The sequence below is a fragment of the Podarcis gaigeae genome (assembly GCF_964106915.1).
Source record: "Podarcis gaigeae genome assembly, chromosome: 3".
Lineage (NCBI taxonomy): Eukaryota > Metazoa > Chordata > Lepidosauria > Squamata > Lacertidae > Podarcis > Podarcis gaigeae.
In genome coordinates, this window is record NC_139680.1 from 74,101,542 (window position 1) to 74,121,134 (window position 19,593).

The 19,593-nt window shown below is 41.8% G+C and overlaps 1 protein-coding gene across 1 annotated transcript in view; it reads right to left on the reverse strand.

The window, feature by feature from the left end:
* Positions 1 to 19,362, reverse strand: part of CAPN9 (calpain 9) — a 30,260-nt gene extending 10,898 nt beyond the window's left edge. Inside the window, exons 1-10 of the mRNA XM_083732490.1 lie at positions 18,878 to 19,362; positions 13,437 to 13,506; positions 11,759 to 11,877; positions 11,284 to 11,417; positions 9,689 to 9,857; positions 7,886 to 7,969; positions 3,179 to 3,264; positions 1,756 to 1,833; positions 1,379 to 1,539; positions 196 to 353 (exon numbers count right to left, since the gene is read on the reverse strand). Coding sequence (XP_083588616.1) covers positions 196 to 353; positions 1,379 to 1,539; positions 1,756 to 1,833; positions 3,179 to 3,264; positions 7,886 to 7,969; positions 9,689 to 9,857; positions 11,284 to 11,417; positions 11,759 to 11,877; positions 13,437 to 13,506; positions 18,878 to 19,090 — 1,272 coding nt within the window. The 5' untranslated portion in view covers positions 19,091 to 19,362. The remainder of the gene's footprint in view (positions 1 to 195; positions 354 to 1,378; positions 1,540 to 1,755; positions 1,834 to 3,178; positions 3,265 to 7,885; positions 7,970 to 9,688; positions 9,858 to 11,283; positions 11,418 to 11,758; positions 11,878 to 13,436; positions 13,507 to 18,877) is intronic.
* Between the last annotated feature and the right edge of the window lie 231 nt (positions 19,363 to 19,593).

Sequence of the window (19,593 nt, forward strand, 5' to 3'; positions counted from 1 at the left end):
AAAAACAATGAAACATTGATAAAATTAAGAAACAAACACACAACATATAGTGATGAAGTGACTCAGCTGAAAGTCACATCAAAAGGTGAGGGGAAAGGCTCAGGGACTATCACCACATCAAAGATGTGTCTTGTGTCAGGTGTTCACCTTGGCCCTGCCCAGAGCGAACCATCACATTGCTGGAGAGGAAAATACCTCATAGATGGCATAACCTATGGTTAGCATTTCAGCTCCCTGCTTCCTGAGTTTACGGCGGTCTTTTTGCATTAGAGCGGCTATAAATGTGCATTCATTTTGACCATCATCTTTTTCTGTCAGCTGGAGCTTGATCTGTGGATTTGTCCAAAACGTTTCTGGAAATTAGAGAGAAAAAGAATGGAAAAACAAACTGAGTGAGAGAAAACGCATGTTCCCATTTTTCTGGTATGGAGAGGGAGAGGGAGAGGGAGAGGGAGAGGGAGAGAGCACATTCAAACTATGGCTGTTTATTAAAATCAGTATGTTTATGTTTGGTCACAAAAGCATATTTCAACATTGCCATGTCTGCTTCAAGCACATTGTTATAAAATATGCTGGAAATATGCATAGCAAATGTTAATCTGGAAAATGCCATTAATTATTCACAATTCCCTCCTCTGAAAGAACCTAATGATAAAATATCTTCCCTTGATAAAACAGATCAGTTATTTTCACTACCACCAGGGCATCACTTGGACTATTAAGAAGAGCTCATCCCTCCTGCCTTTCAAGAAGACCAGCAGTGGAGCCTGCAGACACTGTCTGTGTACTGTGGACTAGAATCTTGATGAACCCACCATATTTCTTTCCAAACAATCTACAAAGGCTTGGAACTGACAGCTCCCCTCTAAGTTGAGTCAAAAAGTTGTGAATCTGAAAATCAATGAGTCATCAATGGGCAGTAGTGGCGGTTGTGGTAGGGCAGAGCCGCCCTCTCAACAGCGCCATTGCTGCTACTTACCTGTGTGGTGGTGATGGTGGCGAGACCAGGGTTGTGCACCAGTAAGATCACCATTACCCAGTCAATCAGTCCCACAAGTGCACCCAGCCTCACTACTACCCTGTCACATGCCCTGCTGCTGTCAAGAGGGGAATTCCAAGGAAGGAAATGCAGACCATTGGCTCAGCTTAGCTTTGACAAGCTGTAGCCTCTTAATAATGATGATGATACTCTGAAGTTCCCAATGTCAAATAGAAACAGTGACATCAAAAGCCATCAAAAGTATTTATGGAGCTGAGCAGTTATTTAAGCTTATGAGGAGTTGGGCCTCACTGTTTGAACAATGATGAAGAAGGATGGGTAAGAAGCAAGGTCTTCCCACGGAGAACAAAAATGTGGCAAGAAATTTCAGGTGCACACCTATGAAGTTTCTGCAGCCTCCAGCAGTGGCCCCCCTGACCCAGCTGCCTTGGTGAACTATCACCTCCCATTTATGTGCTGCATTATCCTCAAGGGCATCAGGCGTCAGGTTGCAGATCTCAACTTTGTCGAAATGAGACTGGAAATCATCAAACTTCATCCTATATAAGAGAAGAAAGAGAGATCACACTATGAAGGACTGTGAAGGATATCAACATGCTAAAGATTACACGCTCAGGGCAGGGGCTTGTAAGCGTGTCTCTGCTTCCCCTCATGTGTTTGTTGAGATGTGAGGAGGACCAAGTAACCACAAAAAAGGCACCCTGGTTTGCTCTTGCTTTAATGCAGTTATCATTTGAATCAGCATATTCACTTACCAGAACTCTCCATCATCTAGGGCTGTCTGATACAAACGTTTTTTCTCAGATGGGCTGACGGAACGCCATTCAGGAGAACTTGAAGAGAAGGAGATAGCCGTCAGCCTGCTGGAGCTCACAGAGTACTGTGCATGCCAAACTCTCAGGCATGTTTACACCATACATTCAAGGTGCATGAAACACACATTTCAAGCGCATGACTTCCCCCAAAGGATCCTGGGAACTGTAGTTCCCCCCCTCACAGAGCAACAGTTCCCAGCAACCTTAAACTACACTAAATGTGCTTTGAATGTAGCACATGTAGCTGAGGAGATTTCACCCCTCCCATATCCAAGAATCTGCTGATGTTCTCTGCTGATTCTCCAGAGAGGAGGGGGCAGTTTCTGCTCTCTACTTATTTCGCTCCAGCCTCACATCAAAGAGAGAGAGAGAGAGACTGAGTGTTAGAGAGAGATCATGTGTATAGATAAGGTTGCTGCTAAGAGCAGCTGCAGACACTCAGTGCAGTTCAGCATTTTCGTTTAGATCTCATTTAGCTCTGTACATAGTTGTGTATTATAGTTGTAGATAGAATAAAGAAGATATTCTACAGAGCTGCTCTCCGAGTCGTTTATGCTCTGCTGTACTCTGTTATACTCTGCTGTGCGACGACTGTCTTCTTGTGGAAGTGAATCCGGTGCTCACAACTCTAAGCTGTGAGTCCACAGCACTTTGACCTGTTCCTGTGTAGAAGGTGGTCTCTGGAAGTGCTACCCAGCTCGCCTAGCCCAGTCGGGGCTGAAGTGTATGAGTCCAATTGGTGGCACTGGCTCAAGGGCGATGCTGACAGTAGCAAGCCCTTTTGAAAGAGGCATCTTTAGGGTGGGTGGCTCCAGCTTGGCTAGACAGATCCACTGAGTAGGTTGAGCTCTCAACTTTTTCCCTTTTTTAAGGGAAATTCCCTTATTCCAAATAGGATTCCTAGCAAGAAAAGGGAAAAGTTGACAGCTATGGCTCTCAGAGAAGGACCTGATCCTTACCTTCTGCTCTGGCTGGCAGGGGCTTGGATGCAGCAGTGAATCTGTCACTCTGCACCTCTCAGCCCTTACTTAGGATTGCTTTGTCCATCAGTATTAATGCTGAAGCTATTTCCTGACCTTGGCCATTCACTCGTGGATATTTTATCACACCAGTGATGTTTAGCCATTGCATATTCCGCTTCAGTGCCTGTACTTTACTGTGTCATCCAAAATGTCAGCTGCTAAATAATGGGTGATATCAATGAAATCAATTGAATTAGGTAAATGCACTCCATTTATTCCAGTGGGTATTCTGAGAATGGCTTATCATCCCATGAGCGTGTTGTGTTTTCAATACCTGTTCCCCCACACCATTTGCAGAACTTGTGTATGTTAAAAGTTCTTGGAACAGTGAATATACTAACTTGTCACTCCAAGGGCCATTCCATTCCACTTGACCCCATGGGTTCCTCACTCGAATGAGCTTCACCTTCCGGCCTTGGTAGTCCACCTAGTGAGAATGAAGGCAAGAAAGAGAAAGAATACAGAACAGCTTTCCAGTGCAAAAAGAAAAGAAAAAGACTCACATGCGTAATCCAAGGACAGCCAGGATGATGCCCTGCACATATGGTTAGACTACAACTCCCATCATCCATTGGCCATGCTGGCTCAGGCTGATGGGAACTGTAGTCCGAAAACATTCTAGAGCATTCCCTGGCTACCTTGACTTAATATAACAACAACAACAACAAATTTCTTGTACCCCTCCCATCTGACTGGGTTGCCCCAGCCACTTTGGGCAGCTTCCAACAAAATATAAAGGAACACAACAAAACTTCAAACATTAAAAAGTCGAACTAAGACGTTCAACTGAATTTAGTAGGATTATAAAGCAGAGTGGGAAACCCCAAGCTGGATGGCTGAATGCAGCCTTCAAGGCCCTCATTTCTGGCAGCCAGAACTATCCTCAGACTATATCCCTGACCTCAGAGCACACTGCTTACTAGTTCAGCTTTGTACACAGAGTGTTTTTTATTCAGCTAGAATATGTACTTGAATATGTATTTTTGCTTATCTGGATGGAAGACAGAGATGGATTTGTGTAAGCGTAAAAATTAGCCTACTGTACAAAGGTGAAATGTGCATCTGTTATTCTATCAGCCGTTGCCTCTGCCCTGCTCATCATTGGCAAGTGGCCCCTGGAAGGGAATGTGGCCTCCAGGATGAAAAAGGTTCCCCAGCATCTATTATGCAGCATCTATTTTGAGAATTTTAGCCTATGGAGAATCTAATCATCCACATTCATCCTGACATCTTAAACTAAGAAGCAGTTTTTCTTTAAAATGCTCAGTAACTAAATTAATCTGGATGACATTCTCTTCACAAAGCAAATCACCAAGCCCCTGGTACTTTAGACCTGAACATAAAGTTGGGTCTCTTTTTTTGGCGAGATTCCCAATAATGGGCATGAATTGCCCACGCTGTGTGAAGCCAACTAAAACAGTACCCCAGCATCATAACCCAGTCACATTAGAATTAAAGGAATACAAGAAAATTAATAAAAGATGGAGACTTAATGAAAGATTATTAAATGACGAAAAGATTGTAAAAAAAGCGCAAGAACTATTGAAAGAATTTTTTGAATTAAATAAAGAACAGGATACAGACCTCAGGATAATATGGGATGCAAGTAAAGCTTTCATAAGAGGCTTTTACATACAACAAAGCGCAATAAGGAAAAGAAACAGAGAGCAAAAACTGGAACAAATAAGGAAGGAAATAAATAAACGAAAAATTATTAGCAAAACAACCAAAAAATGAATCAATAAACCAAAAATTAAAAATATTACAAACTCAGGCTTCAGCAATATTAAATAGTGAAATTGAGGATAACATTAAATGGATGAAACAAAGGTCGTTCGAATTTGCAAATAAACCCGGAAAGATGCTAGCCTGGCAACTGAAAAAAAGACAAAAGGAAAAATTGATTGATAAAATAGTGGAAGAGGGGAGAACTTTAGACAACCCTGAGGAAATTAAAAAGTGTTTTACAAAATATTATAATAAGTTATATAAATCAGGAAACGAGACAGAGGTTGAAATAAAAGAGTATTTATGTGGAAAGGATATACCTAAAATTAAGAAAGAAAAGATCCAAGAGCTAAACTCCCCAATAACCACGACAGAGCTTCATCAAGCGATAATTAAGATGAAACTGGGAAAATCCCCAGGACCAGATGGTCTTACCGCAATACACTACAAAAAATTAGAGGAACCATTATTATCACCTATGAAGACACTCTTAAACAGAATATTAGAAGACGGGAAGATTCCCACCACCTGGAAACAGGCGCACATAGTAGTAATCCCAAAACAAGGACGAAACAAAGAGTTTATAACCAATTATAGACCAATATCATTACTAAACAATGATTACAAGATCTATGCACAAATATTGGCAACAAGATTAAAGACAGTTTTGCAGGATTGTATAAATAAAGAGCAGGCAGGGTTCTTGCCGGGCAGGAAAATGAGTGACAATATAAGAACAGTGATTGATATGATCGAGTATTTAGACATGAAACCAAGTAAGAAGGTAGCCTTTGTTTTTGTGGACGCGGAAAAGGCGTTTGACAAAGTATCATGGAAATTTCTAAAAATATTACTAGACCAGATGGACATGGGAGACCAAATCACAAGAGGGTTAAAAGCAATTTATGAACAACAAGAAGCAAATATAATAATAAATAACGACACAACTGATTATTTTAAAATACAGAAGGGCACCAGGCAAGGGTGCCCACTTTCACCTTTGCTATTCATTTTGGTTTTGGAAATATTAAATCAAGAAATCAGATTGGATCAAGAAATAAATGGAATTTCCCTAGGAGAGAAAATATATAAAATAAGGGCATTTGCGGATGATTTAGTTTTAATGGTGGAAAATCCAAAGGAAAGCATAGCAAAGGCTCTAGAAAAAATGGAAAACTTTGGATGGGTATCAGGTTTTGCTTTGAATAAAGAAAAAACGAAACTAATGGTAAAAAATATGGGAGATCAAGAGAAAAAGGAACTGGTAGAAAAATTTGGATTACAAATTGTAAAAAAAGTGAAATATTTAGGCATACAAATAACAATGAAAAATATAAATTTGTTTGAAGATAATTATAAAAAAATTTGGGAAGAAACAAAAAGAGAAATGGAAACTTGGACAAGACTGAAATTAACACTCTGGGGTAGAATTTCGGCTATTAAAATGAATATCTTACCAAAACTTCTGTTCCTTTTTCAAATGATTCCCATAATAGGTAAAGATGATTGTTTTAAGAAATGGAAAATGGACTTAACAAAATTTATATGGCAAGGCAAAAAGCCACGGATCAAATATAAATTATTAACTGACATAAAAGAGCGGGGAGGTTTTGGACTCCCAGACCTGAGACTATATTACGATGCAGCATGCTTTACTTGGATCAAGGATTGGATCAAATTGGATAACAGCGACATTTTGGATTTGGAGGGATGGAACAACAGATATGGTTGGCATGCCTATCTAATTTATAACAAAGTGGCAGTCCATAAAGAATTTCTAAGCCATGTAATTAGAAATGCATTATACAAGGTCTGGGTGAGACATAGAAGGTTGTTAGAACCAAAAACTCCATGGTGGGTCTCACCGCTAGAAGTAATATCAGTTAAAAAGAAAAATACTACAGGAAGAATGGCAACTTACCAGCAGCTCCTAAAGGAAGAACAGGGCCAATTAAAACTAAGACCATATGACGAGGTGACCCAATACTGTACCACATGGTTTCAATATCACCAAATTGCACAAATATTTAACCAGGATAAAGTAATAGGATTTGAAAAAGAAGAATCAAAATTACAAAAAGTATTATTACAAAACTCAAAAATATATATATCCAGAATGTATAATTTATTATTGGAATGGGAATTAAAGGATGAAGAAATAAAAGAAGTTATGATCAAATGGGCATGTGATATAGGATATGTAATTCGGCTGGATCAATGGGAGAAATTATGGAAATATGACATCAAATTCACGGCATGTTATACAATAAGAGAAAATTTTATGAAAATGGTGTACCAATGGTACTTAACTCCAGTAAAATTGGCTAAAATTTACAAATTAAAATCGAATACCTGTTGGAGATGTAAAAAAGAAATAGGAACAATGTTCCACATGTGGTGGGAATGCCGACCCATTAAACAATTCTGGAATGAAATCTATGAAGAACTCAAAAGGATGTTTAAAATATCTTTTAGTAAAAAACCGGAGGCATTCCTTTTAGGTTTAATTACAAATGATATCCCCGAAAATCAAAGGAAAATATTCCTTTATGCAACAACAGCTGCCAGGATGCTTATAGCTAAAAACTGGAAAAGCAGAAAAATTCCATCAGTGAAAGATTGGCAAATTAAATTTTGTGAATACATAAATCTGGCAAGACTTACAGCTTACATAAGGGGACAATCGGACCAGAAACTATTAAAAGAATGGGGTTGTGCTAAAGAGTATATGAAAAAACATTGTTCTGGAGTCAGTATATTGGTATGTAATGAATGATGCTTTACAGGGTTAAAGAACAAGAAAAATGATGTAAAAAAGCATAAAGATGGAAGTAATCTAATTAGACACAACAATACAGTAAGAGTAAATATTTCTGGAGGTCTTAGAACAAAGGAAGGAAGTCAATTTATGTTTATGTATGTTATGATATGGTTTTGCTTTGTAGATGTGTGTTTTTTCGTTTTTGTTTAGTCTTGTTTCCTTTGCCCCCCCTTTTTTTCTTTTTCTGTTTTTTTTCTTTTGTTTGTTTGTTTGTTTTGTTTTGTTTTTTATGCGCCGGGGATTTTTGTCTGTATAGTACTATTTTGGATTCAATGTTTGTAATTTTTGTTACGATTTTGCATTGAAAATAAAAGCTTTAAAAAAAAATAAAAAAAAATAAAACAGTACCCCAGCAATTCAAAAGCATATTATATTACAACTATCTCTGAGCATAGGATAAACAGGCTTGGTTTCCAAAGCCAACCACTCCTCCCCTTTAAATAAAAATAGGTTCCGTCCTCTTCACAGCAAGAAAAACCACAACAGAAAAGCCACTTACCTCATCAATACCAGTTACTGAATAGGCATGACCTTTTATAAGTCCGTAGGGTGTACGAGCTTCTGACTCAGCTGCACTGCTGGTCTAAGGCATGGAAATATAGGTTTAAAACACTAGTCTTATTGAAGTAACATCATGTATTTATTCGCACATATATGTAAGAGTGAGAAGAGTGAGTGACCACATTTAGAAGAGAGGGGTTGTATCCAAGGAAAACATTTTGTACATGGAACATCTTCAGCAAGCAGAATGAAACTTCCCCTCCTTTTTCCCATCTCCCTGCCCCCAATCCATTCCATAGCTTTGAGGGGAACCCCAGAGCAGATTTGGAGAAGGAGAAGGGAGGATGTTCTGTTGTGCTTGCAGAAAAATCATTCTGCGTATGCAGTGATTTAGTTGGAAACAGCTACAGGTAAGGAACGTGAAATACAAAATCCTACAATATAATGTACAGTGATAACATATAAAATATTTAGAAAGCTGGTTAATCGACAATGCAAGTAAGACCTCAAATCATTTCCCAAACACTTGGGGGCATTGATAGATCCCCAGAAGAGGTCTCTGGTGTGGTGTAGGGGCTAGCATGTTGGGCTGGGCTGTGGGAGATCTAAATCCCTGTTCCGCTATGAACCAATCTTGCCCAGGTTGCTAGCTCTCACCTAACTTACCTTACAGGATTCATGTGAGGCCAAAGTAGTCCTCTGAGCTCCTTGAGAGCAGAATCCAAATGCAACACATTGCGGATGAGTACTGTGAATGGCTTCAAATATAGATGGGGTTAAGAAGATGGACTAGCATAGAAGAGTTAGCTATGAATGGTGTATGGGGCTTAGGCTGCAACTGTGTGGATGCTTACTTAGAAGAAAGTATCACTGAAATCTGCAGGATTTCTGAGCAGCCACTAGTTACTGCTGCTCTTTCTCAAATTTAGATTTTAGTAAGTGCAATTAACTAACTAACTAACTAACTAACTAACTAACTAACTAACTAACTATATATGATAAAGGTAAAGGTAAAGGGGCCCCCGACCATTAGGTCCAGTCATGACCAACTCTGGGGTTATGGCGCTCATCTCGTTTTATTGGCTGAGGGAGCCGGCGCACAGCTTCCGGGTCATGTGGCCAGCATGACTAAGCCGCTTCTGGCGAACCAGAGCAGCGCACGGAACCCGCTGGAGCGGTACCTATTTATCTACTTGCACTGATGTGCTTTCGAACTGCTAGGTTGGCAGGAGCTGGGATCAAGCAACGGGAGCTCACCCTGTCGTGGGGATTCGAACCACCAACCTTCTGATTGGCAAGTCCTAGGCTCTGTGGTTTAACCCACAGCGCCACCCCGTCGTCAAATATCTCAAGGGTTGTCACATGGAAGTTCGAGCAAGCTTGTTTTCTGCTGCTCTGAAGGCTAGAACCTGAACCAATGGATCCAAGCTACACAACACAGGATCCAAGTTCCAACTAAACAAAAGGAAGAATTTTCTGGCAGTTTGTTTGACAGAGTTTTTTGACAGTGGAACGGACTCTCTCGGGATGTGGTGGAGTCTCCTTCCTTGGAGGTTTTAAAGCAGAGATTGGATGCCCATCTGTCATGGGAACTTAATTTGAGATTCCTGCATTGCAGGGGCTTGGACTAGATGATCCTCAGAGTCCCTTCCAGCTCTACCATTCTATTATTCTGTATATCATATTCCATCCCTATTATGCATCAGGGAACTCAGTACTTTGGAGAAATTGTTCATTCAGAGCAACGAAACAGATCTACACAGATAGAACCCCTGGAACTCAGCTTTATCATTTTACTTACATCAATAGAACAGCCCACCATTGAACCTCTTTTCAGAGCTTTTTTTAAGATGTCATAGAAATTTTCTGGAGCTTTTTTAACTTCAAACATTTCTCCAACTCCTCCTGTGAAATCTTCCATTGCTTCAATTGTGCTTCCGCCTTTTAAAGCTTCATAACTTCCATTCAACCTGACAGCAACCAGAAAAAACAAACACACACATATATACACAACTTATCATCATCATCATCATCATCATCATCATCATCATTATCATTATTTATTAAATTGGTTAGTTGCTTTATATTGTCCAGGGCAACCCAAAATGACTTACAATCAAAGAAACGGACAAACAACCCCCCCCCCCACATATAAACATTAAAACCAAGAGGGAAAAGAAATACATTTAAAACATCACACCAACTTCTAAAATGCCACTTATAGCTAAAGGCCAAAGACCTGATTATAGAGGAAAGGTTTTGTTTGGTGCCTAAAAATATGTAATGAAGGTGAAGGCAAACCGCCCTGGGGAGAGAATTCCACAAACTGGGAGCCACCGCAGAAAAGGCCCATTTTCGTGTTGCCACCCCCTGGACCTCTCTTGGAGGAAGCCCATGAAGAAGGGCCTCAGATGATGAATGTTTGACCAAGAACGTCTCCAATAGGGGTGGAATTCATACTATATACCACTTCAATTGCTGCATTGCTGATTGGGATAATCCAGTGCTTTTTTCTGGGGGATATGCAGGGGTACATATACCCCTAAACATTTTGTGAATCTTTGTACTTTTGTCCATTTACTGTATTTATTTTTCCTGATTCGAACTATAAAATGGTGATTTGCTTGAGTCAAAATGAGAGTACCCCTAAACATTTTTAAGGGGGGGGGGGAGCACTGGGAATTATCCCCTACTAGGAAAGTCTCTTAGACAAGCCTTACAGAAATCAACGATTGCTTCCAAAGCATTTCCAAGTTCTTGTACATGCCCAATATATTTTGAAAGGTTTCTGCAGCAGAGGTTCCTAGTATATTGTGCCTTGATGCAATCACCCATTAGCTAGGACAGCATGGTGTGCTGGCTGGAGTTGATGGAAGTTGTAGTCCGAAACAACATCTGAAAAGCACAGTGTTGGCCATTTCTGAACTAGGTGAATAAACTATGGCTGGAGTATACGGTAAATCAAAAGGCACACCACTGCAGCTACTTATAGTACAGCTGTTACATACCACACATTTAAAGGACATTACATTTCTTCAAAGAACCTTGGGAACTGTGGTTTAATTAAGGATGCTGAAAACTGTAGCATTATCGGATGTAAGCTATGATTCCCTGGGTTATTTGGAGGTGAATTTATTGCATATCTCTCCCCCCCCCCCATTTTAAGGTTATTACCATGATTCTGTTATTAACATTCTTTAGATCCTTAGCAGTGGTAGTAGACCTTATGACACAGAGAGCTAAAATAGCAGGCCTCAATATCTGATTTCACAATCAAATTTCACAGACCACACAGATGACAGTGTGAGAGAAGAGTGCAGATAGCAATGAGGTGCAGGTGGTGAAAGCCAAGGAAATCATGAACAGTACCTAGACCACATAACCCACATGGCTTACTTGGCATAAGCTTTTTCCAACAATGCACTCCAGAATTCATTGTGATCAGCTGAGTGTAGAAAAACCAGCCGGTCTTTGAAAGTGGGCAATCGGTCATCAACGACAATATCCAGCCACTCATTGTGTTGCCAAAACTGTTTGGTAAAGGTAAACAGAATAATCTGATAAGGTGAAATAATATGCAGCACAGTAATTTGTACTTCTTTCAGTAGCAAAAAAACCCCCAGCAATTTTCTTGGAGCAATCAAATGGCAAGTCTTGAATAACGGAGCAATCAAAACTCTCCCTCTCAGTTCAGTGGGGCTACACAGAGTGGTGGGGGCACTGTTGCACATGGCAGTCTGGGTGGAAAGTGGAAGTTGGGTAAAGAGCAGGAGCTGGAACAGTGATTGGCCCAAACCGGGCTCGGTGCCATCGCACAGAGGTAGTGGGGGTGGCTTGGACATTTGGACATGTATGACAAGAGTTGTCTTACCTGAAAATGAAATATTCCAGCATAGCCTGGTCCAAAATCCTGATCGAGTGGCACTACTCTGGCTAATGTGCTTTCATTAAGAGTAAGAGATGCTATAGCTGCCAGTAGCCAACAGTCACCTGGAAATAAAATAGAACAAAGCACTGGTTCCTCTTGTCATCTGGTTCCAATTAACAGGAATTCTTTAGAATTCACATCTACAAAGTGGAGGTCAAAGCTCCCCGTTAAATTATTCCCATTAAACCTTTATTGCTTACCGTATTTTTTGCACCATAACACTCACTTTTTTCCTCCTAGAAAGTAAGGGGAAATATCTGTGCGTGTTATGGAGGGAATACCTACGGGTGGCGGGGGGGATCTGCTGCAGTCGTGAGCAAAGGATCCATGGTTCCCCTTCCTTCCCTCCTCCGTGGCTCGCTTTGAAACAGCAAAGTGGGAGAAGAGCCGCTGAGTGGGGAGGAGAGAGGGACAGAGAGCCTGCTTCTTTAAAGGAGCAAAGCGGGAGCGGAGAGGAGCCGCTTACACGAGTGTAAGTGGCTCCTGTCCGGTTGGTTCCTTTAAAGCAAGCAGGCTCTCTGTCCCTCTCTCCTCCCCACTCAGCTCACTAAAAAGCAGCAAAGTTTTTCAGCTCACTAAGCCGGGGATGAGCGGGGAGGAGGGAGAAAAGCGGAGCCTGCTTGCTTTAAAGGAGCAAAGCGGGAGAGGAGAGGAGCCTTCTCCCCTTATACCCCTCTTCTTCATTATTAGCAGCATCCTTCTCCACCCACCCCACACATGCTCCTTGTCCCTTGAGTGCTTTTCCTTCCCTCCCCACTTAAAATGTGGTTACAAAGCACGGATCCACATGGATCCTCAGGATTTTTGCACTGGGTCACCCCAAATTCACCATCAGATCACATAGCATGTCCATGGCTACATCTTGCACCAAAAAAATCACGCACCCACTGTTGCCTGGGGCCGCAGTGGTGCAAAAACGTGGTTACAAAGCATGAATCCACATGGATCCTCAGGATTTTTGCATTGGGCTACTCCAAACTCACATGTCTGTGGCCACAGCATGAACCACAAAAATCATACATCCACTGTTTCATTTAGAATATTTTTTTTCCTTGTTTTCCTCCTCTAAAAACTACGTGTGTGTTATGGTCAGGTGCGTGTTATAGAGCGAAAAATACGGCTAGCTATTAAATTTTCCAATGCTTTTTCTTATGGTTGCACATCAGTGTGGCATTATTTTGAACAGCACTCCAGTTTATCTAGATATTTTCTTTTAAAATTGGTTGTATGGTATATAGGCAGTGGGTTTTCCCCTAGAGGTACTCAAGGGTATGCAGTACCAGCACCTTTTTTACTCAAAGAAAAGCACTGGGTATAGGGAATCAAATATGTAAGGTGAGCTGTCCTGCCCAGGAACCATATTTGATGCATGGTAGAGGTTTTGTGCTGTACATACAAATGCATGATGGATTCCACTATGTTGGGTGAAAAAAGGCAGGCCTGAAATCTGCTCTCTGTATTTACCAGTAATCGTTGGATGTGACTGTACACAAGTGAAGCAAAGGACCCACACAAATGATAAAGTAGAGCCAATGAACTTTAGTTGTGTGACCATGTGCATGTCAACACTCGCGTTTCCATGCAAAAGGCAGCTACAATTTCAGTGGGAAAGAACACTCACCAAGTTCCCCTTGACAAATGTCTGTTCTTGTGGCGCCTCCAAGAATAAACTGTGGGTCTTTAACGATTTCCTTGAGGAATATTGGGAAAAAAAGGTAAGTGCTCTGAATGGAATATATTCTGCTGTGCATTGCTGCAACTGTGTGTCTATTCTTCCCAATGACAGACCTGGAGCCTTGGGCAAACAGCAGACATTAAGATCTGCCAAGTCCTGTCCTTTATTAAATTGTGCATTGGAAGATTTATGGCTCCATAATGATATTATGGCATCGTTGTCAATATATGAAGATCCTGTGCTGCTGGTGTCCGACCCAAAAGAAAATGGAAAATTACTGCTGTTGATTTCCTGAATTATGAGACTTCACTAGGAATACCACAGGGCATATTAGCACTCGTGCGTAGGCACAGCAAGTGATTAAAGACTTTTATACCACATTTGGATATTTAATAGCTTTTAACAAAATATTTTTAGGCTCCTTTCAAGCCCAGACATGATCCCAGGGCAGCTTTCAAATCGGTCCACTTAAGAATCCAGAGCAGATTCTTTTAGGAGGGCCTCTGTTTGATATCTCCTCTCTTCTTCTCTCTGCTTACTCACCCAGCCATGAACAACCTGGAGTGGCTAGGATAGTGGTGTGCTTTGAATAGTAGAGTAAGGTGCTCAGTGGCCAACAAGACTGGAGGATTTTCCATTGCTTTCAGAGGGAATTTCACAGAAAAATACAACGGCCTACAGTGTTTATGTTATGTATTCAGTGGTCTGTGTTTGCCTGAGCTTGAGTCTGAACTAAGGATTCTGAGCTCCTGTGTTCTGATTCGATACATGATGTCCAATCACAGAACACTTTAGGATTTGGGTCTCTGCCATTGGCCCTTGAACTCTGAGTCATGATTCGCAGCTTGGAAGTTTAGACAGCCAATCACTTTGGGAGTGGGAGTGGCCCAGGCCTTCAAGAATGTATATAAGCAGTTGCTTTGCCCCGTTGTCCAGTTCTGTTAGTTCATTAAAGGTTCTTGCTGTTATTGCTGTGTCTTGCCTCAAGGGAACCCACCTATACTTCAGTTTACTTTGGAGGACTGGGCTTTTTTGGGTCTATTCATACATCCTCCTCATCAATCACACCACTCCTAGCATCAGCTGCTTTCAAGGCAAGCATTTACCCTGGGTTGCCAATGTCTGCTTTTAAAAATAAGCTAAAAAGAGAGGAAGGCATACTTTTCTATCTAAAAGGGACAATACATGATGATAAATACACATGTACTAATAAAATTACTTTACAGGTCACAATGGATGCAGAGAGATTCTGGAGTCCAGGGCTCAAATTAAGCCTCAGACAAACATAGGCTTTGTGGGAAGGGAGCCAATGCAGGAACGTGCTTGTGGAGCAGAACCTTCCTCCCCAGCGAGGGAGACAAAGGTCGACCATGTCTACACAGTGGGCAAGATGGATAAAGGTGGCAGCCAAGGCAATTAACAGAGGCTGCAAGCTTTACACAGGCTACTGGTAGTTTAAAAATTGAATGGAGCCAAAGGCTGGCATTTTTCCTCTGCCAGAGCATTTCCCTGCTTCAAAGGAAATGTCAGAGAGCAGGTGACCTGGCTGGTTGCATTCCTGCTGCTCAATGCCCAACTGGGGGAAGAACATTACTTAGGCCGGTGTGTCATGATTAAAGAGAACAAAAGGCAAGTCAAACCAGCCCAGTCATCACTGGCACCACCTGCTTGTTCAACACACCGGGTCGTGCACAGCTTGCAATTGAACCATGCAGCACAAAGGAACAGGCTTGCCCTTAGAGAATACTGTAGTGCAGGGAGACTGGGATAAGCAAGGGATTCCTCTAGACCTGCTCTACAGGCACAACTCGCTTCATTGCACTGCACAGACCTGCTCCTTAGGAGGATGAGGGTGCAGCTGCAGGCAGATTGGCGGCTTCCAGGGGAAGGAAGCCCTCTGCCACTGCTGCCGCTCCTCTTCTGGCCACAAGAGTGGAGGGAGCCTGGCTTAATAGATTACAATATAGTGTAAACATAACTTCTATATGCACTGGGAAACATTTAAAAATAAATAAATATGTGACCTGCTTTATTGCGATATTTACTTTATTGCAGTGGTCTGGTAAGCCTATATGCATTTCTGAAGCCTGACATCTAGAATTTGAGGCAGCAACATGTAACCCATGGAGTAAGGTAAAGGCAAAGGGACCCCTGACCATTAGGTCCAGTCGTGGCCGACTCTGGGGTTGTGGCGCTCATCTCACTTTACTGGCCAAGGGAGCCAGTGTACAGCTTCCGGGTGATGTGTCCAGCATGACTAAGCTGCTTCTGGCGAACCAGAGCAGTGCACGGAAATGCCATTTACCTTCCCGCCGGAGCGGTACCTATTCATCTACTTGCATTTTGATGTGCTTTCGAACTGCTAGGTTGGCAGGAGCAGGGACCGAGCAACGGGAGCTCACCCCGTCACGGGGATTCTAACTGCTGACCTTCTGATTGGCAAGTCCTAGGCTCTGTGGTTTAACCCACAGCGCCACCCGTGTCCCAACCCATGGAGTGGTCCACCTAAAATATAATGCACAAAAGAGGGAGGGGAACCAAATTGTGCATATGAAAAATCCATAATCTGAACCAGGAAAAGCTGATTTTTTTCAATCCAATTATGCAAAGAAATACATTTGCATTTATTTGCTAACTGAGAAATAATATATCTTGCTTCCATTAATTATGAGGAGGGGCAAAGAGCTATATAGGTGTCTGAACCCCCACCTCCTGTTCACAGGCAGAAAGCATACTGTCTGAAATTTTGTTACGCATCCATTGGCAGTCTGGTTTAAAAATTAAAAACCCTAAGCCAGGCTTCCTCAAACTCAGCCCTCCAGATGTTTTTGGCCTACAACTCCCATGATCCCTAGCTAGCAGGACCAGTGGTCAGGGATGATGGGAACTGTAGTCTGAAAACATCTGGAGGGCCGAGTTTGAGGAAGCCTGGTCTAAGGAGTTAAGAACAGGAGAGGCCTGTTATCACCACTAAGCAGCCACCCCTGGCCACACTCCTCCCCATACTGATGATCCATAGGATTCATTTCTAAATTAGCATCTCCAAATTTTATGCTGAACTGCCTTTTTGGGGGCCTTTGCTCTGGTGAGGCGCACATGGGCCAACCTACCTAAAGGAGATCAGCTGTGGATTAGATGAGGGCACAGATGGGATGGGGAAAGAGTGGTGATTGTTCCCCTGTTTAGTTTTGGGTTTGTTGTTTTGAGCCTGCTACTCACTAAGGCTCAGGTGGGAATAGGAGATTTCTGAGGTAACCTGCTACTGAGGTAACTTACTGCTACAAAGGTCCCATCTCCTGTGGCAGAAATACAGGGCAATTACACTCACCAGTTTATTACCTAGAGATTTTAATTTCCCTGATGCAGCAAGAAATGAGGTGGATTATGGCTTTTCCTGCTATTTTTCTCCTCAGTCCTATAGCCTACCTTCCTCCCACTTTGGAAGGCATCCTGTTTATTACCACATGATTGGATGGTGGAGGCAAAGAGAACAGGGCGGGGAAGCAAGAAGCCTGAGAAGCCACACCTGGCTTTTCTGAAGGGTTGCAACCTGACAGTCAAGCAATAGAAATGTCATAATAAATCTTAACCTGCAGAATGTTTACCTTTGTGTCTAATTTTCTGTACCCTTGGGGTATAATCCATTTTTCCCTTGCCTTTATGCAATAAAATAAAAACAGTAATATAGATTGGCCCTAAATCTTAAAGGAGAGAATTATTCCAACTGTGCAATCGAAGATCTCCACAAAGTGCATTCCTAAAAGCTTATTCTCTATTCTAAAGAAGGAAAAGAGAGTTTCTATCTGTTATACTTTCTAGAATCAAGTCATGAAATGAAATTCTACAAGGGGGACTCTGCTACAACAGCAACCCACATCATGCATTTGTGATGTTTGTTTATCCCTGTTAAACAGCAAATCAAAGTTTGTTGACTTTTTCTTTCTATGGGAAGGAAGAATAACAGGATGTAGGTTACAAGTTATTTATCCACTGAATGGAGCTTAGATTTCCCCATGGGAGGTGTGGAATGTGAAATATATTTGTTTTGATTCGAAATACATGTTTGCTGTCCGAAGGTACAGTATAGGCGCAGGCATTTCCGTGTTATACACCACGCTGGGAATAAGTCACGCACATGTGCTATACATTCTGAGAAGGAGAAAACATAAACATGTTTCCAAATATACTCTGGCTTAACTTGCATGGTTATCTCTGTCTATTTTTATTCATTTATTATTATTATTTTATTCCATTCACCTTCAAGGAGCCCAATATATGACACACCATTATCACCTCCTGTTTTATCCTCTCTACAACTCTTTGAAGTAGGTTAGGCTGAGAGGTGATGGTTGCTTCAAGATTACCCAGTGAGCTCCAGGGCAGGCTGGCTGGGGATTTGAACACTGCAAAGGCGGGCTAGTATGAAGGCCTGAGATTTTAGGGCTTTAAAAGGGCAAAATCAACACTTTAAAATTGGGCTGAGAAATAGTCTGGTGATTGGTTCAGTTGCCAAAGCTCAGGTCAAATCCACTAGTCTCACTTGATAGTTTTGTGGCCGTTTTCCAGACCAACTGAAATTTGGGGGTCATTTTTAAAGGCGGTCATCTAGGCTACATGTTAAAGACCTAATTAAAAAGTTGCGTTGGTCAAGAGCTGGTGGATGCAATGGAAGCTGAGAAGTAAAATTTATTTGCAGCTTTCACTGCCATCTCATAGGCTTTCATAAGCATCCTATAAGTTATCAGTGCTTTGGTAATAGCGGCCAAGATACCTCCATTTAGGTAAGGTTGCAGCTGACATGTCAGCTAAAACAGGAAAAAAACCCTGAGCTTAGGGGGAGTGTAACCTCATCTTCAATGAACTTCAACTTCATTCATCCAGATGCATGAACCATCAATCACAACAGGACCTCCACCTTTTTTGAATTGAGTCTCAGTTTGACCCAGTCTATTACTGTGCCCAAACAGATGTTTATTTCATTTATTTATTTCCCAAAATCTATATACCACTTGGCTGCAAAAACCAGGAGCACATAAAACAAGAAATTTTCAGTAAAAACAGAACAGTAAAAAGCAGCTATTGAAAACATTAAAAATAATTAAAATCAACAATTAAAACACATGTCAGCATGCCACATGTTTATATAGGCTTGCCTGGATAAAAATGTTTCTAGCAATTGCCCAAAAGGTGCCTGATGTCAGGGATTTTCAAGTTTAGCTGCTGCCACACTACAATATTGATTTCTTACAATGTTGGGCCATTATATCTATATTTAGAACCTTGAGGGAGAGAAACTTGTCTTTTGTAAATAGAAGTTTAGCTGTCTCATTTTGCAGAAGATTCTACACAATGGGAGAAGGACTGACAGAAAGAGAAATTGCACTCACCCCAGGCCTCTTCCACACAAAGGGGACGGGAGGCTTCTCACTGTAGAAAAGGGAAGCGTCATTGGCTGGGAAGTCACAATCCTCAAAGAGTGTCCCCCTCTGCTGGCATTCAAGCTTCAGCTCCTTGTAGGTCTGGCCAGTGGAGTGAGTGGCAGAAGCGCTTTGGGGGGCGGGGGGAGCCCGTGGACTCGAGTTCCGGAAAGTGTAAGGCATTGTTCTTAATCCACCTGTAGCAGGTATAACTGAGGTGGAGGGGCTGAAGAGTTGAGAGGACAGCTTCTGGAAAATGCCAGCCCTACAAAAAAAACAACAAGGAGTGATTATAGGATCCAATTGCACCTTGTGGCACGCAAGAAGATCCAGACCTTTAGGGAAGTGGGCGAAAGAAAGAGAAAACCTTCTTCTGTGCAAGCAGCCCCTCCTTTTTTGCACCTGTTTGAATGGCAGGTTGACAGTCACATTCACCAGAAACAATAAAAGAAAGGAACACCCTGAGAGCAAACAGAAAAGGGAACTTGTTTGGCTTCTTCAGGTGTTCCGGTTTGCTGGATCCTTTCCCTCAGGTATGTTAACTCAGAAACCGCAAAGGGTGGCACAGAGATAACTCTGGTGTTTGGCCATGTATCATGAATCTGCTACACCCAGAAGGAAAAGTCAGGGCAGTTTCTCCATGTTTGAGTGATAAGCGGAGGGTGTGGAGGGACTGCCTTCGCTGA